Source organism: Megalops cyprinoides, chromosome 4 (assembly GCF_013368585.1).
Source record: "Megalops cyprinoides isolate fMegCyp1 chromosome 4, fMegCyp1.pri, whole genome shotgun sequence".
NCBI lineage: Eukaryota > Metazoa > Chordata > Actinopteri > Elopiformes > Megalopidae > Megalops > Megalops cyprinoides.
In genome coordinates, this window is record NC_050586.1 from 16,802,745 (window position 1) to 16,816,459 (window position 13,715).

Sequence of the window (13,715 nt, forward strand, 5' to 3'; positions counted from 1 at the left end):
GCCACTTGCTTCTTGTTTTGATTATGGCAGGATTTAATATTAAATATTAAAAAATATTAAAAGTTCTCATATATAATGTAAAGGTGAGTGTGATCATTGTAGTTGGTCTAAGAAATGTTTGCTTGAGAATGACTTTGGTGTACCAATGTCTACACAAAAGGCAGGTTTTGATTCCATCTTTTAATTGAAAAAAAAAAAAATCAATCTGGTTTTGTACACAGGCATTACAAGATACAAAGGAAGAATGAGGGAAACTAGTTAAAATCTTCTGCCTTCTTTAAAACAAATGGGGAAGAGAAAAAGAAAAATGACTCCATTGTCTAGAACAGAAGTTTGCAAGGTGACCATCCAGAAGGCAGGGCTGTCCAGAAAGGGCTCTTTCAAAGACTCATCCACAACATGATGTGAACTTCATAGCAGTCAGCATTTTTAAAACAGGACCCTAGCGGATTGGTGTTCATATTCTGTGGCTTTACTACACTCTGAAGGGAGACTTCTGCTCCAGCTGTAGTCGCATGATGTGACGACACAACAGTCAACATGCATTTACTGTCACTCACAGTCGTTTGTGTAGCCAGAAAATACTCCCAGCTCTCCAAGCGAATGCAGAACCTCAACCCTCAATCCACCATCAGTGGTCTCTCTCCGGAACGGTCCTACACATTAAAACCTTTGAGGACAGTCCTGGAAATGGAATGTAGATTACAGACTGAAACCGAAAGAAAATAAAACAAAAAAAAAGAAATTTAAAAATTGTTACACGCACGCGCACACACACAAAAAAAAAAAAGCAACCTCCAATTGTCGGTCCCTCTTCCTGGAGTTTACCGATAGTGGCGGGGAGGCGGGCTGTGGTGCTGTGGCGGGAGGCGGCGAGGAGGGGGGCTATGGCGGGACAACGAGTGGCGGGGGGGCGACTGATATCGAGGGGGTGGGGATCCACGGCTTTGGTAGGGGGGTGAGTAGCGTCCCCTGGATCTGGAACGGGACCGCGAGCGGCCCCAGCTAGATCCCCGTTCCTCGTGGACTCTGATGTATGATGTCTCCCCCTAAGGAACAAAACCAATATACAGTTTTCACTTCTGTTGACTGTCTTACTTGTGTCCTCACCTCTGACCTTAAAGGGACCCCAAGAGTCATATGAAAAATAGTTCACCTTAAAATGATTTACCATGCACAGCTGGGAGCTTATGATTCATTCTGCTTGCTATAAAGGCTCATGCACTTGAAAAGGTGGACAGCGCATTTACCTGGTGTGAGCGGAACTCTGTCCTGTCAAGTCGGCGAAGGGCATACTCCATATCCTCTCTCCGCAGAAACTCCACCACCCCTTCCCCGTCCCGCTGGACATCAGCGAAACACACATCTCCCGCCTCCCTCATGTGATCCTTCAGGTCCTGCCAGCTGCCGGTTGGGGGCAGGCCTGTGGGTAGAGAGGGTTGCGTTCAGCTTCCAAAGGGCGTTTTCAAACTGTCCAACTCAGATCGCGTCACTGACAGTCAGGAGATAGGCGCAGCCATTTTGTCTGGGCCTCAAGTCACTCCCTCCCAAAAGTGTCCACCTTAAGAGGTGACCTGGACAATGAAAATGCCTTGATTAATGGAAAAAAAGCAGTGATCAAATTAAATATCCTGGGCATACAAGGACCACTGGGACAGTGTGAAATAAAAACGTAAAGCAATAAGGACTCTTCTACAAATATAATCAGACGACATAATTCAAAATGAAGATGTCAGATGTCACCAACTGGTCCATCCTTGTATTTCCTGAAATACATCTTGGCCTAAAAGCATTGGGGGCATGGATGACAATCTCAAACAATCCAACCAAACAGTTACTTCATATACACTAGGGTCCAAAATTTTGTGGCATAGTGTCGATGTGTCCATGTAGCTATTAGTTTTATCACTCGAACCTAATTTATGGTGTGGCGAAAAAAGTTACATGTTTTGGCAACTATTAACATTTTCAAAACATCTCCTTATGTGGTTGGCACACGATTGCCTGATGACTACCCTTATTTCCAACATTTTAATAGTGTGTATGACATTAATTCTGCCAAACAAACGGACAATTCCATGACATTAACTTAATTTTAAAAGGTACCTACATACTTATTGAATGCAGACAAGTGAACAAAAATGACCATCACTTCAATTAGGCCTGATTGAACGTTGCCCTGCCCCCTAATTGAACACTCATACTGAAGCCTACATAAACCTAACAAGGTTGGAACATGGTCACAGAAGATGAAGCTGAAATTGACATTGACTTAAATATGACTTCCCCAATGTCTGATGAAATATGCAGCAAAAATATTGCGGGCTTTCAGAAAAAAAAAAGTGAGTGTCCCAATAATTTTGGACCCCAGTGTATGCACATAAAAATGCAAGTCTGCCATAATGTAAAGTTTGTGTACAAATGCACTATATTTAAGTTACGCAAGCTGAAATAAAAGAAGTTGAGTTTGAAGCATTTGCAAAATTGTAAAAGGTCTGTTATCCATGATGTTATAACAAATACTGCAGAAAACTGCAAGTAGCCCTTAAATGCACTCGCGTTGTCTTTGAATCTGCCTTTCATAACATGCAGACCAGAGCACAATACAAGCAGCAAATAGAAAATGATATGCACTGCATTCAGTAAGTAAAAACAGCGTAATTATTACCATAATGAGCCTTTTCCTGTATGTTCCAGGGTGCTGATTACTCGCCCATACCCATGCCTATATTCTTAGCATGTTTAGGGGTTCATTGGGAAGCATCAAAACAGATCTTAGTGGATAAGTAAGCTTCTACCTACCAGTCACTATGACTCTAAATTCAGATCTCCGGGTGGGTGGCCCAAATCTTCCCCTGGGGCCTCCACCCATGGGGCCACTAAATTTGGAGGCTGAGGAGCGGGGGTACTCCACACGTAGCTTGCAGTCTCCGAATCCATATCCATTCCTCCCATAGACAGCATCCTCCGCATCTCTACATGAAGGGAAGAATATCCCCTGTCAATCACTTCAACAAGTACAAATGCTTTGTAAACAATATTAAAAATGGCCTTTGCTTAAATTTGTTACATTACTAACAAACCGCTCAGCAGGAGGACTGAAGACGCAACCAAGTCAAATCAGAAAAAAAAAAAAAAAAAAAAAAACTAACCGTGGATCCTCAAAACGAACAAAAGCAAATGGGATGGTGCCTCTGTTGTTCTTCAGCTCAATGTCTCGGATTTTCCCATATTTGAAGAAAAGATCTTCGATGTCTCTCTCCTGCACATCAGTCGGAAGGTTCCCCACATAGATCCTCCCATCTGCCATGACGTCTTAGGGACCCCTGAGAACAGAAACCAAAGGAGACATCAATAAGAATCATACTGTGTGTTTAAGGGAAGGAATCTAGCACTTTGTTGACAAAACACATAATCCATCCATAATTAAAGTCAACTAATTTTGTCTAAATGGCTTGAAAAGACCAAATAAACCTGAACTGCAAGAGGCAATTGTGAATCAAACATACAACTGCCAAAATATCACCAATATCTACATACAGACCAACAAGTTACTCACACTAAACAGAGTAAACTAACTCAGGTTTGAAACTCAGGTTGACAGTATGTGAATACTAGCATGAATGTGTATACTACTTAATGAATGTAATGCAATATAATAGTAATTGCACAGCTGATCAATAATTAAAGAGATATTCCTAGATAAGAAATGCTAGTTTGGAATTATCTGTAGGCAAACTGGAGGAGACTCTCCAGCATCTAAGATCACTACTTTAAAACACAGGTGAACAATTCAGACTAAGGCATAATCCATGTGTTACTTGAACCATTTTTTTTTTTTTTTTTTACTTGAGCCAAATTCTAACTCTAGCACAACATATGTAACCCTTTGTAACAGTTTTATGTCATAAAATGTTAACCTTTTATTGGACGGTACAATTGATTTTTAACTATTAAGTTCAGCAACTATGTGAGTGACGTTACTGGCAAATGACTAACAATACATTGCCCACTCCCTAAAGCTACCCAGTATGGTAGTATGGCCTGGTCTTTCTATCCTCAATTTTCACTGCTGTTCGGGTCATGACGCTTGAACAGTTGTGGATGTATGAGGTCCTTTGGATTTGACAAAAGCCTTGAAATTTTTTTTTATTTTTTTCGAGGATGCACCACCGTGTTGTGGATGAAGGCGGGATTATAGTTTACGTGTTAATAGTTAAAATGCATAATGTTAATTACGTTTAATAAACACAACTAGCTAGTTCCATCCACCCAGTGTTTCTCACACCAGCCGTGTTTATGCAATTTAACCAACTGGCTAATCACTACAGCATGTGGGTCTTACTTAACCAAGTAGACTAGCAAAGAAAAAAAAAAAGTCTACCCGCGATTTCAACAAGCGGAAGCTGATTAACATCACGCTCTCTTAACTGCTATATAGGTAAAAACACAATTCCCAATTTCCTGTAGTGTTAAATATATCTCCATACAACTATATAAGCAGAATTGAGATATATATATACTCTTAGGGCTGTACGGTGAGCTTTCTAGGTAATGTTATCTAGTTAAACTCCTGTCTGAGGCGTTGCGCAAATGTCCAAGCCAGTTATTTCAACAAATGGCCAAACCAACCAGACATAAATTTCTCAAACCGACTGATGAATAACTAGCTGGCTGCGTCTACATGATGCGCCCTATATGGCAAGAGCACATGCTCCAAATAGTGTAGCAAATTCACTGATCGCTAGTTCGTTTACCCAGCTAAGGATATCGAGACATGATCCGCTTGGCCCCGTTTATGTCGTTTTTCCTACTTCTCGGCGTCCTTTGTAGCTCACTTTACACCCACCTTTAAGATCCAAGGCTGCACTTTAAAGCTATTTCTAGCTAGTGAGATAGCGAACTTAACTATCACTACCTACAGGCTCGCTGGCTGCATTAGCTGGTCAACTCTGAGGCCGGGATTGTATTCTCAGCAAACATGAAGACGAGTGTATCGCTGAATAAGTGTTTACGTACACTGAAATGGAAGCCAGGTAATTTACCTAACGTGCTGGTATATATGGCAACTTTTTCTCTGACATACGACGGCTTCGTTTCCCCGATTTTAATCTGCGCCTGCAGAAAGCTAACGTTAGCTAGCTAGCTCTTTGTTGAGATTTCCATCGGGCGAGCTAGCAAACAAGCTAGACGACTGATGAGCCAAGTAGCGAGTTCTTTCAACGAACGATCTCTAGCAGCATTTCAATTTACACAAAGCTTGCACGATTCGACAGATATTTTACACATACCTGTACCAATGCTGTGTCGTTAGCTATAGCTATGTGTGTGTATGTATTTTTGAAACCCAGTCTTGGATTGCCTCTCTCTTCCCCCCGGAGCAGGAAGTAGAAGTATGGCCGCCCCTCCTCGTTCTGGTAGCCCGCCTCCACAAAGGTCATAAAGGAAATACGCTGTCGGAGTGTTATTTGTTCGGGTGCCTTTATATATGTAAACGATCCGGTGTAAGCTTACTCAATGAAATTTTTTGAAAATGATTGAGAATAAATGTGAAACTGAACATGAACCAGCTTTCGAGAGACAATTGTTCTGTAGCTACATCACGCATATGAAGGTAACATAAAGGGGCATATGTTCATGAGTTTTGTACATATCCTTTCTCCTGGTTGGGTCTCGTGGTCCTTATGACCATATGCAGTGGTCATGTTGCTAAAATACAACCGACTCCGAGATTAGTGTATAAGATATATTCAGGGTTGCTACATAGGAGAATATGTGCAGAAAATTAAGTGCATAAGATTATTGTCTTATAAGTGCATTGTCACACACTCATAGTTTACATTTACATTTATTTATTTAGCAGACGCTTTTATCCAAAGCGACGTACAAAAGTGCATACAGTAAGTATATAACTTACGGTTACTATACTTACTGTATAGCATAGTTATTTGTAAACTTTAATCTTTTCCTTGTTTTCTCGTCTAACAAACACATTTGAATACAGCCAAATACCACCATCATTTGGAGAGTTAGTGAGTGCGGTGCTGGCTCTTTGTCACCCACAGAATGAAATTTGGTATAGGCCTATTTTCATGTTTAGTCTGTCTCAGATGCACAACTGTAGAATGGTTCTGACTTCTGAGGCACTACACTGAAACACTTGATGGGTCCTGATATCAGAATTTCAGTCTGATACAAGTCTGACAAGCTCAAAAGCTACATGCACCACCTCACCAGAAATTACAATCATCAACTGGTTTAGGCTCCATGGACTGTGAGATTCCTGCACAGCAAAACCCAGTAATCAATTACCTTCAGTGTGAACGACGTGATACTGCATGTGGCAATGACAAACAGAATTCACTACATGGAGAGGTGAAGCATAAACTTGAAATATTTTATTAAATGACCATAAGATAACAGGAAAAATTCTAACAGCAATAACAATAAAGAAATACAATTAATAAGCATGTTCATTACATAGGTAAAACACAGTAAAACAGTAACATAAAAGTAAATGAAAGCATCTTAAATGTTGTACGTTCTTGCTGTTTTTTATAAATATAATTTATAAAAATTTAAAATATTCACAATTTAAAAGTGCATTAAGAAAACACTTTAAATGCAATAAGGGTATTCAGAACACGTTACTAGTGCAATCTAATCACTTTTTACAGCAAGAACAGGAGTCAGGAACCAGGAGTCAGTTACTCTTGATATGAACCTCCTCGGAGTCGCAGGGTCTGGTGGACAGTTGAGTTGCCCCTGATGCTATAATCGGCCATTCGCTTGCTCTCATTAAGTGCACGGCCATCATAAATTAGGCGCTGTTGTTCTTGAGGGACACCCTCTTGGCGTGACACCCTGCCACTGAAGTCAGCCACACTTTCGCTGGGATTGAAGGAGTAACGATGATTTTCCCCTTTGTGGTTCTTCAGAAAGACTTGCTCCTCGGTAACTAGGACAGCCACAGTGTCCCCGTCCGACAGGTCGCTGTAATCGTCCAGCCTCTTGCCATTCTCCAGTATGAGATTCCGTCCGTCCTTCGTGATGGCTAATTTCTGAGATGTCGCAGGCACATCGGTCAGCTGTTCAATCTCTTTTTTCAGTTGACTGACTGTGGCCCCAGGATTTATTTCAACCTCACGGTATATTCCAGTAATCAATTTCACCAAAAGCTTCATCGTTAGGAAACGGTTGTGAGACTTTCTCTGCAGAGAAATATGGTGGCAACAGTATCAGTTATGTCGTGTTGAACATCATCAATTAAAACTCAATCAAAGCCAAACGACTTTGTAGTAAAATGTACATACTGTATTTTGGAAACACTGTAGATATATTGTTCAGTAACTTTTTTTTCTCCTTTTCTGAAGCTGTACTTTATGCTGAAATGAGACAAGAAGTATGAATATTTTGAGAATAGCTGTCATTTGTGGTACTCTTTGTAATACTGGTATACCATAACATGTAGCATAATGATGCTGAAAAGTATATTATAGGGATATCATTGTTGTATAACATACCTGTGTGTAGTGGTTCCTGTTATTGGTAGAGAAGTCTGTCCTCAAGAATCTGAAATGCTGCGTCGCTGCGCGGGCGGTTTTAACGCAGCTGTGCATGTGACGTATTAGAACACAGCCTATTGCAAGTATCCTGACATAATGATGTACAGAAGGGTGGGGCAGTGGGAAACTTGTCTTTCATTGCAGTGTCATCAGAACTGGAAAGTCCCATTTTGCTTTCAAATGATAATTTCATTAATGCACGGGTTACAGCATACAATTAATAAATGCTAATAAATATTTCACTTGAATTTGTGATTAAAATGTGGTACATTGGCATGGCTTTAAACCTGGAAATGATGCACCTCTGGGCTGTTTGTGTTAAATACTGCTGCATCTCTGCATGCATCATCTTTCACTTTCATTTCTTTGAATGTTTACTGCAGTACTGTTTACTGTGAAGCCAAGTAAATGCAGTCCAATATGAAAAACTTCCGTGAAGGTGAAACACATTCCTTTATCAGACTCTGACGTTCTGGAATTCCCCTGTGCAAAGTCATGAGGGTTTGACCATTTTCTGTATGCATCTTCTTTTGTATATATGTATGTGTGTGTGTGTGTGTGTGTGTGTGAGTATAGCTATTCATGTACCCCGATTTCTTCATGGAACTGTAAGCAGTAATTGAAATTGTGGGCTTTGGGAATTGATTTTAATTGTTTCAATGGTTTTGAAGCATCATTTCTTGCTTTTTAAGAGCTTTCCTTTTGTTCTGAATATGACCCCTTCATTTGCAGTATACAAAATTCTGACATTATGAAAAAAATCATGTTAATTTTTATAAACATGCATAACATTATGAATAAAGCATTAATTATATGACAGCAGAATCAGTCAAAGCCATACATTGCTTTCAAAACCCTTACCTTTTCGGCTGTTCATTGACCTGAATCCTGAAACACCACTGCCTACTGTTCATAAGTATGCTTAAGTATCATTTATACTCATCGTTTTTTTTTTTTTTTTGGGGGGGGGGGGGGGGGGGGGGGGGTAGTTGTACTGCAGGAATTAGAATTTTGTAGCCTTCTTAGGTCACTGTTGCTGGTGAATATACTGCTCTGGTTGTAATAGTATGGTAAAGAATCTATAGTATAGTATAATAGTATAGTAAAGAATCGATACTAACTAGTATCGATTCTTTACCATACTTCCTGATGCTCTGTAAATATTAGGGTGTCAAAGTTAGACTCCCAACGCATAGCTGCAGTCTTCGTTGTCTTTGTGGTGTGGAACATATATTCCCCGTTGAACAGTAGTGATGCACTTGCAAAAGAATACAGAAAGAAATTACATACAATTAGGTAACATAACATCCTTAGATGATGAGAGACGTCATTGTGAAAACGCGACCAAGAAATGGAAACCGAAAGGGGTGTAATGTACCAGGCTGGAGCTGAGAAAACGAATCTCAACTTGACGTAGTTTTGAGGAAGGGGCGGACCTCTCAGCTGTTAAAAACATAGCTCCGGGTGGATAGCGGTGCACAACGAACTCCTGAACGACACACGTCGTTGCAGTATCGAAGATACAATTAATCTCAGTCTTGCTAAAAGTCTCTCACTTTCTGGACACCAGATACTACTGATCGTTGAAAACATCGACACCGAAAATCAAATATAATATAAAGGTAAGAACATTTAAATTATTTTGAACAATCACCGTTTCGTGTATGAGTTATGACATTATGTGGTTCATTGCTAATCACTGCGTATAAAAACCAGTGAGGACAGTTGATTAAAACTAGCGCAAAGGCTCTAATAAAAAGGTAGAGTAGAAGTACAGGTGGTCTTCAACAAAGTTGAAGAGTTGAAGCTCATTCTATAAACATCGGACATGCTTATTCGCATCCTGTAGATTTGATCCCTTTATAGTTTTGTTTCAGGTCCTCAAGAATTGTCATCATGGACCTAACGATCACATTCCTGAATGGGCAAAGCTTCTCCCTGTTCGTGCAGCTGCACACCACCGTCGGAGAGCTGAAAAATGAAATTCAAGCCCGAGCGCAGGTGCCCCGCGGGAAACAGCGGTTAACTGCGCAGAACGGTCAGAGAATAGACCTTACCGACGACGCAAAAACTCTGCAAGGCTATGGGCTGCGTTCAGGAACCATGGTCATGGTGCTGATCACGGAACCTGCTTCCATTCAGGTGTTCCTAAAAAACGATAAGAATCAGACGCATACCTACGATGTTTCTCCGGATGAGACAGTCTCCGAGTTCAAGCGCAAGGTCTACAATAAGGAGAATGTCCCGGTCGACCAGCAGAGGCTGACCTACGGAAGCAGGCAGCTGGAGGATGGTCGTAAACTGGAAGACTACGGCATCAAAGCTGGGAGCACTATCCACCTTCTGCTGCGTCTCAGAGGAGGCCGTTTCTGACTCAACATGCCAGTTTCCATATTTTAGATATTCTGCCACATTTTAATTAGTCTAAGTCAGTTAATACATGTCAAACACATTTAAAACAAATAGAAATGGGCTATGTTGTTAAGATGTACTTCATTTAGTGACCACTTAATTGTGACTATGCTCAAGGATCTTTGTTTTTCAGCTTTGTGCATTTGTTTTATTCTGTCATGTCCTGTGCCTTACTTTCTGAGAATGCCAGCAGTCCCTTTGTATATATATGATGGATTGTAAATAATATAATTTTATGCTTTAATTGTATGGAATAATATAAAAATGTAAGCTTTATATTTGTCTGTTATTAATAAACAAGCCACATGGGAGGAAGCACTTGTTTTTATTTCAAAGGTATGATGAAAAAAGGCTGAACATAAGACATACAGTAAAACACACACGTGTAGTGTAGGTGTTTTCCTCAATGTTATCCGACCTAGAAATGATGAAGCAACAACAGTAACTGGATCGAGTTTCTATGTAAAGCATGAATGGACAAGTAAAGTAACAGCAGTCTTTGCTTTTAAGCATAAGCAATAAAAATGAGGCAATATTAAAGTGCACAGTACAACACTCCTTATTGTTAATAGTGTACAATCAAACTGTGTTTAGTTTACACATGAAATGAAATTAACAACTGCTTTGCGTGAAACATTTTTCAGTACTTCCTAAATTAAAATATCCATTGATTTTTAAGACATGAGGCAAAATGTGAATGACTCAGAGCACTGTCTTTGATCAACACTTAAATTACATTCAGTCCATATGGCTGAAAATGGCCCTCCTAAAATTTCATTGCACATGAATGCATTGAAAGCCCTGCTTCATTAGTGGATGTCAGTTTAATCCACCACAGCACTGGATACAGTTAACCACAGAGAGTTGTCCTGGTTGTCTTCCCAGCACACACATTAGTACTAACAGGCCTATGTTAAAGGCATGTCCTTGTAAAATATGTACATCCTGTGCTGAATTCAGCCAACTGGAGGAAGATTTTGGAGGCTTCACTTCCTCACAGAAGCAAGGTAGGCATACCAAAATAAGGCCACCAGGTTGGCAAACAGCACCCGGAACTGCAAAAAGCACAAAATACAGAATGTAATTGTATGATTTGCAGCTATAACTGTGTTCCCTCCACACAGACACACTTGCCTCTTACCTGTACTGGCACATAGTTGATGTTGATAAACTGAAAAGGGGTCCATACTTTCCAGTTCATCTTCAGGGCTGGCCAGTATCCTGCTCTAACTTTGCCTTGGAACGCTGACCATTTCTTACCCTGGAACGGCATCAACAGGTTGAGACAGCTGCTCAAGCATGTCACTCCAACTGGGCACTCACAGGACAAAATGCCTTATGTTTGAAATTTGTAAATGTCCTGTTAGACTATGACCTTGATACTGTCTTAGTGTATCCAATCTTCTATTATTCAGCCAGAGGCTGTTTGTCTAGTGTTCTCAGCTTACTCTCCACTACAGCCATGTTAGAGGCACACACCGTCTTATCCACCACACTGTATCAATATTTGTGTGACTGCAAATACTGAAAGGTATGTTAGCTAAATTTTAATGGGTATCTCTGGTTTTGTCCTTCACCTCAACAACACGTCCATGTTTTTCAATATAGATTACTACAGTAGACACTCACAAAATTGACTAAACATTTTCAGTAACTCAGTATGGCATGTGCTAATTCCAATACCTGAAATAGGGGACCACCTCAAGGGCACCATAGTCCTGTCACAAATCATGGGCTATAGAGGCCCTAATGTCACTGCTGTAAGCAGTTCACTTACATCCCAGATGGACTAACCTCCAAGATGTTCATGATGAAGAAGAAGAGCAGGAGGAAGGCTGGGGCGAAAATGAGGCGGTCCAGCAGCAGCCGCTTCAGCATGCAGTATGGCACAGTGGAGGGAAAGAGCAACTCCAACAGCTGGTAGAAGTAATGGCTCAATGGTCCCGTGACACATAATCTGAAATGGGCATGGACAAGTGTACAGTTTTATCATTTCAAAGCTAAACTGTTGTCAATCACAAGCGTGTAAAATTCTGGAGATCAAGGTGTGAACCACACAATCAGGTAAAAATGTACATACCCATAAACTGCAAACCGTGCAGGTCCCAGAAAATCAATGTCCTTCGTTAAATTTTTAGACTTTTTCCTTCTCTCTAGTGCTTGAGAAAGCAGATTTCCCAAGGCAGACAGAATTCCACTGAAAAACAAAGCTGTTTGTCAATTTCGCGGTAGTGGGCGGACCACAAACCTGACAGTTTCTGCTCTTGCAAGTCGCGTGTTGATCTCTGTTCAGTCACTGGAACAGGTTCATTTTAAAAGGGGGAGTACCCAAGCGGACTACGTGATTAGCAAACAACTGGACTGTAGAATGGAGTGCAAATGTCACTGCTAGCGAATAGTCTGTTAGTGTATGGAGTCCAAAACAGGGCCCAAAAACTTATGTAGCCTGCCTGTCCTTTTAGCAGTGAACAGTTTCGTAATGGATTTAAACAAGTTGCTACCCATTCCCTTTATAATAAGGCAATCGTTCAGCACAGGCCAATTCAGCCAACACATTTAAGATGCATTTTCTTCACTCTACTCGTTCAAAAGTTTGCTTGATAGGTAACTCACTGCCTACCTACCACAATTTCACCGGAAACAGAATAGCTGTCACAGGAGGCTAGCGAGCGAGCAAAATAAACTAGCTCATAATGACGTCTGACGACAGCACGTGTACATTGTGTCCTGTTGTGTCTGTAGCTATATGCTGCTATTTTCTAATTGGTGAAAAATTGCCACACGCTCTTTATACCAAGACATAATATAGCTTGCGACCTGCTAGGGACATCGGTGTGTCATGTCAGCTAATGTCTGGTAGGTTACAATGCAAGGGTAGCGTTAGATATACGTAGCAACATTTATCGCTCGATCAGTGTACATTTAACGATAGCTAAGCACATGCAGCAGAATACTGAGGAACCCATTTAGCAAAACAGATCTTACAGTAACAAGCTGAATGGTTGCTTATAAAGACTACTGTCTTCGTTTCGGACATTTTACTGCATTCGGCAATACTCCACTCTAGATTGACATGTATCTCAGGCACTTCAGCATTCACCGACCTGGTCACAGATTTAGTGAGAATTGGGTATTTCTTTAACAAAATCAAGTATTCCTGCAGCAGTCGACGATGGAAGGCCAAGTCTCGGATTGGCACACTTTCCACAGGCATCGTCGGGAGGGTAGTCAAACATTTAATCAGAAAGGCACAGAACTGCAGGCGAGTGTAACTGAAACTGCGAACTGTTACAGCAGCCAACCAACCAGTAGCATTGCAGAGTTTTTCGACGAACCACGCCCTCTGGTTTTTTCTTTACCGTAATGACTATAAAAACATAACCTCAAAAAAATGACACAATGGGGAAATTCTGCTGGTTATGTTTACTAAAGATTATTCTTACATTACAAACGTAGGGCATTGGATTTTACAGGTTGCTAAGCAAAGGTGATAACACCTCTATTGCTAATGACATTGTAGATCTTACAAAAAAAGCCAAAAGTGTAACGACATAACGAGTTACGTACACAGAGCTCTGCATCGTGAGCATAACACTACCTAAAGGTAGCAAAGTCCTCTCCATGTAGTACGGCTATGACCGAAGGGAAGGACCGTCTGCTAAACTCCCATTGGTTTACAGTCAAGGCACCAAGCCCTAGCCACGCGGGGCAAAGCCTCCGCGGAACGCCTGCTTCCTG

The 13,715-nt window shown here is 40.9% G+C and overlaps 4 protein-coding genes across 5 annotated transcripts; 1 reads left to right on the forward strand and 3 right to left on the reverse strand.

The window, feature by feature from the left end:
• Positions 1 to 212: 212 nt before the first annotated feature.
• Positions 213 to 5,394, reverse strand: srsf9 (serine and arginine rich splicing factor 9). Of its 2 annotated transcripts, XM_036527282.1 has the most exons (5): positions 5,292 to 5,394; positions 3,153 to 3,326; positions 2,803 to 2,975; positions 1,251 to 1,423; positions 213 to 1,049 (listed from the first exon to the last, which is right to left on the reverse strand). In XM_036527282.1, the coding sequence occupies exons 2-5, from the start codon at positions 3,308 to 3,310 to the stop codon at positions 825 to 827; spliced, it is 729 nt and encodes a 242-aa protein (XP_036383175.1). In that variant the 5' UTR covers positions 3,311 to 3,326; positions 5,292 to 5,394; the 3' UTR covers positions 213 to 824. The 2 variants fall into 2 exon arrangements, with proteins under 2 accessions (XP_036383175.1, XP_036383174.1); XM_036527281.1 differs by lacking the exon at positions 5,292 to 5,394 and having other exon boundaries at positions 3,153 to 3,331.
• Positions 5,395 to 6,707: 1,313 nt separating this feature from the next.
• On the reverse strand, positions 6,708 to 7,184 carry LOC118776132 (polyubiquitin-like). The gene has a single exon (XM_036526229.1). It carries the CDS (start codon positions 7,182 to 7,184, stop codon positions 6,708 to 6,710), a length of 477 nt encoding a protein of 158 aa, XP_036382122.1.
• A 1,504-nt stretch (positions 7,185 to 8,688) lies between these two features.
• On the forward strand, positions 8,689 to 10,161 carry LOC118776741 (polyubiquitin-like). Its single transcript, XM_036527271.1, has 2 exons — positions 8,689 to 9,187; positions 9,443 to 10,161. Exon 2 carries the CDS (start codon positions 9,462 to 9,464, stop codon positions 9,936 to 9,938), a length of 477 nt encoding a protein of 158 aa, XP_036383164.1. The 5' UTR covers positions 8,689 to 9,187; positions 9,443 to 9,461; the 3' UTR covers positions 9,939 to 10,161.
• Positions 10,162 to 10,390: 229 nt separating this feature from the next.
• pxmp2 (peroxisomal membrane protein 2) lies at positions 10,391 to 13,244 on the reverse strand. The gene is made up of 5 exons (XM_036527270.1): positions 13,082 to 13,244; positions 12,058 to 12,174; positions 11,772 to 11,934; positions 11,119 to 11,238; positions 10,391 to 11,032 (listed from the first exon to the last, which is right to left on the reverse strand). The coding sequence occupies exons 1-5, from the start codon at positions 13,189 to 13,191 to the stop codon at positions 10,964 to 10,966; spliced, it is 579 nt and encodes a 192-aa protein (XP_036383163.1). The 5' UTR covers positions 13,192 to 13,244; the 3' UTR covers positions 10,391 to 10,963.
• Positions 13,245 to 13,715: the final 471 nt, after the last annotated feature.

Coding starts and splice junctions, on each gene's coding strand:
- srsf9 (XM_036527282.1), bottom strand. CDS start 3,310: ATGGCAGATGGGAGGATCTATGTGGGGAACCTTCCGACTGATGTGCAG. Junction 1,424..2,802: donor ATTTAGAGTCATAGTGACTG/GTAGGTAGAAGC, acceptor CTCTACCCACAG/GCCTGCCCCCAACCGGCAGC. Junction 1,050..1,250: donor CAGAGTTCCGCTCACACCAG/GTAAATGCGCTG, acceptor TTTGTTCCTTAG/GGGGAGACATCATACATCAG.
- LOC118776132 (XM_036526229.1), bottom strand. CDS start 7,184: ATGAAGCTTTTGGTGAAATTGATTACTGGAATATACCGTGAGGTTGAA.
- LOC118776741 (XM_036527271.1), top strand. CDS start 9,462: ATGGACCTAACGATCACATTCCTGAATGGGCAAAGCTTCTCCCTGTTC.
- pxmp2 (XM_036527270.1), bottom strand. CDS start 13,191: ATGCCTGTGGAAAGTGTGCCAATCCGAGACTTGGCCTTCCATCGTCGA. Junction 11,935..12,057: donor GCACGGTTTGCAGTTTATGG/GTATGTACATTT, acceptor TGCCCATTTCAG/ATTATGTGTCACGGGACCAT. Junction 11,033..11,118: donor TCAACTATGTGCCAGTACAG/GTAAGAGGCAAG, acceptor TGCTTTTTGCAG/TTCCGGGTGCTGTTTGCCAA.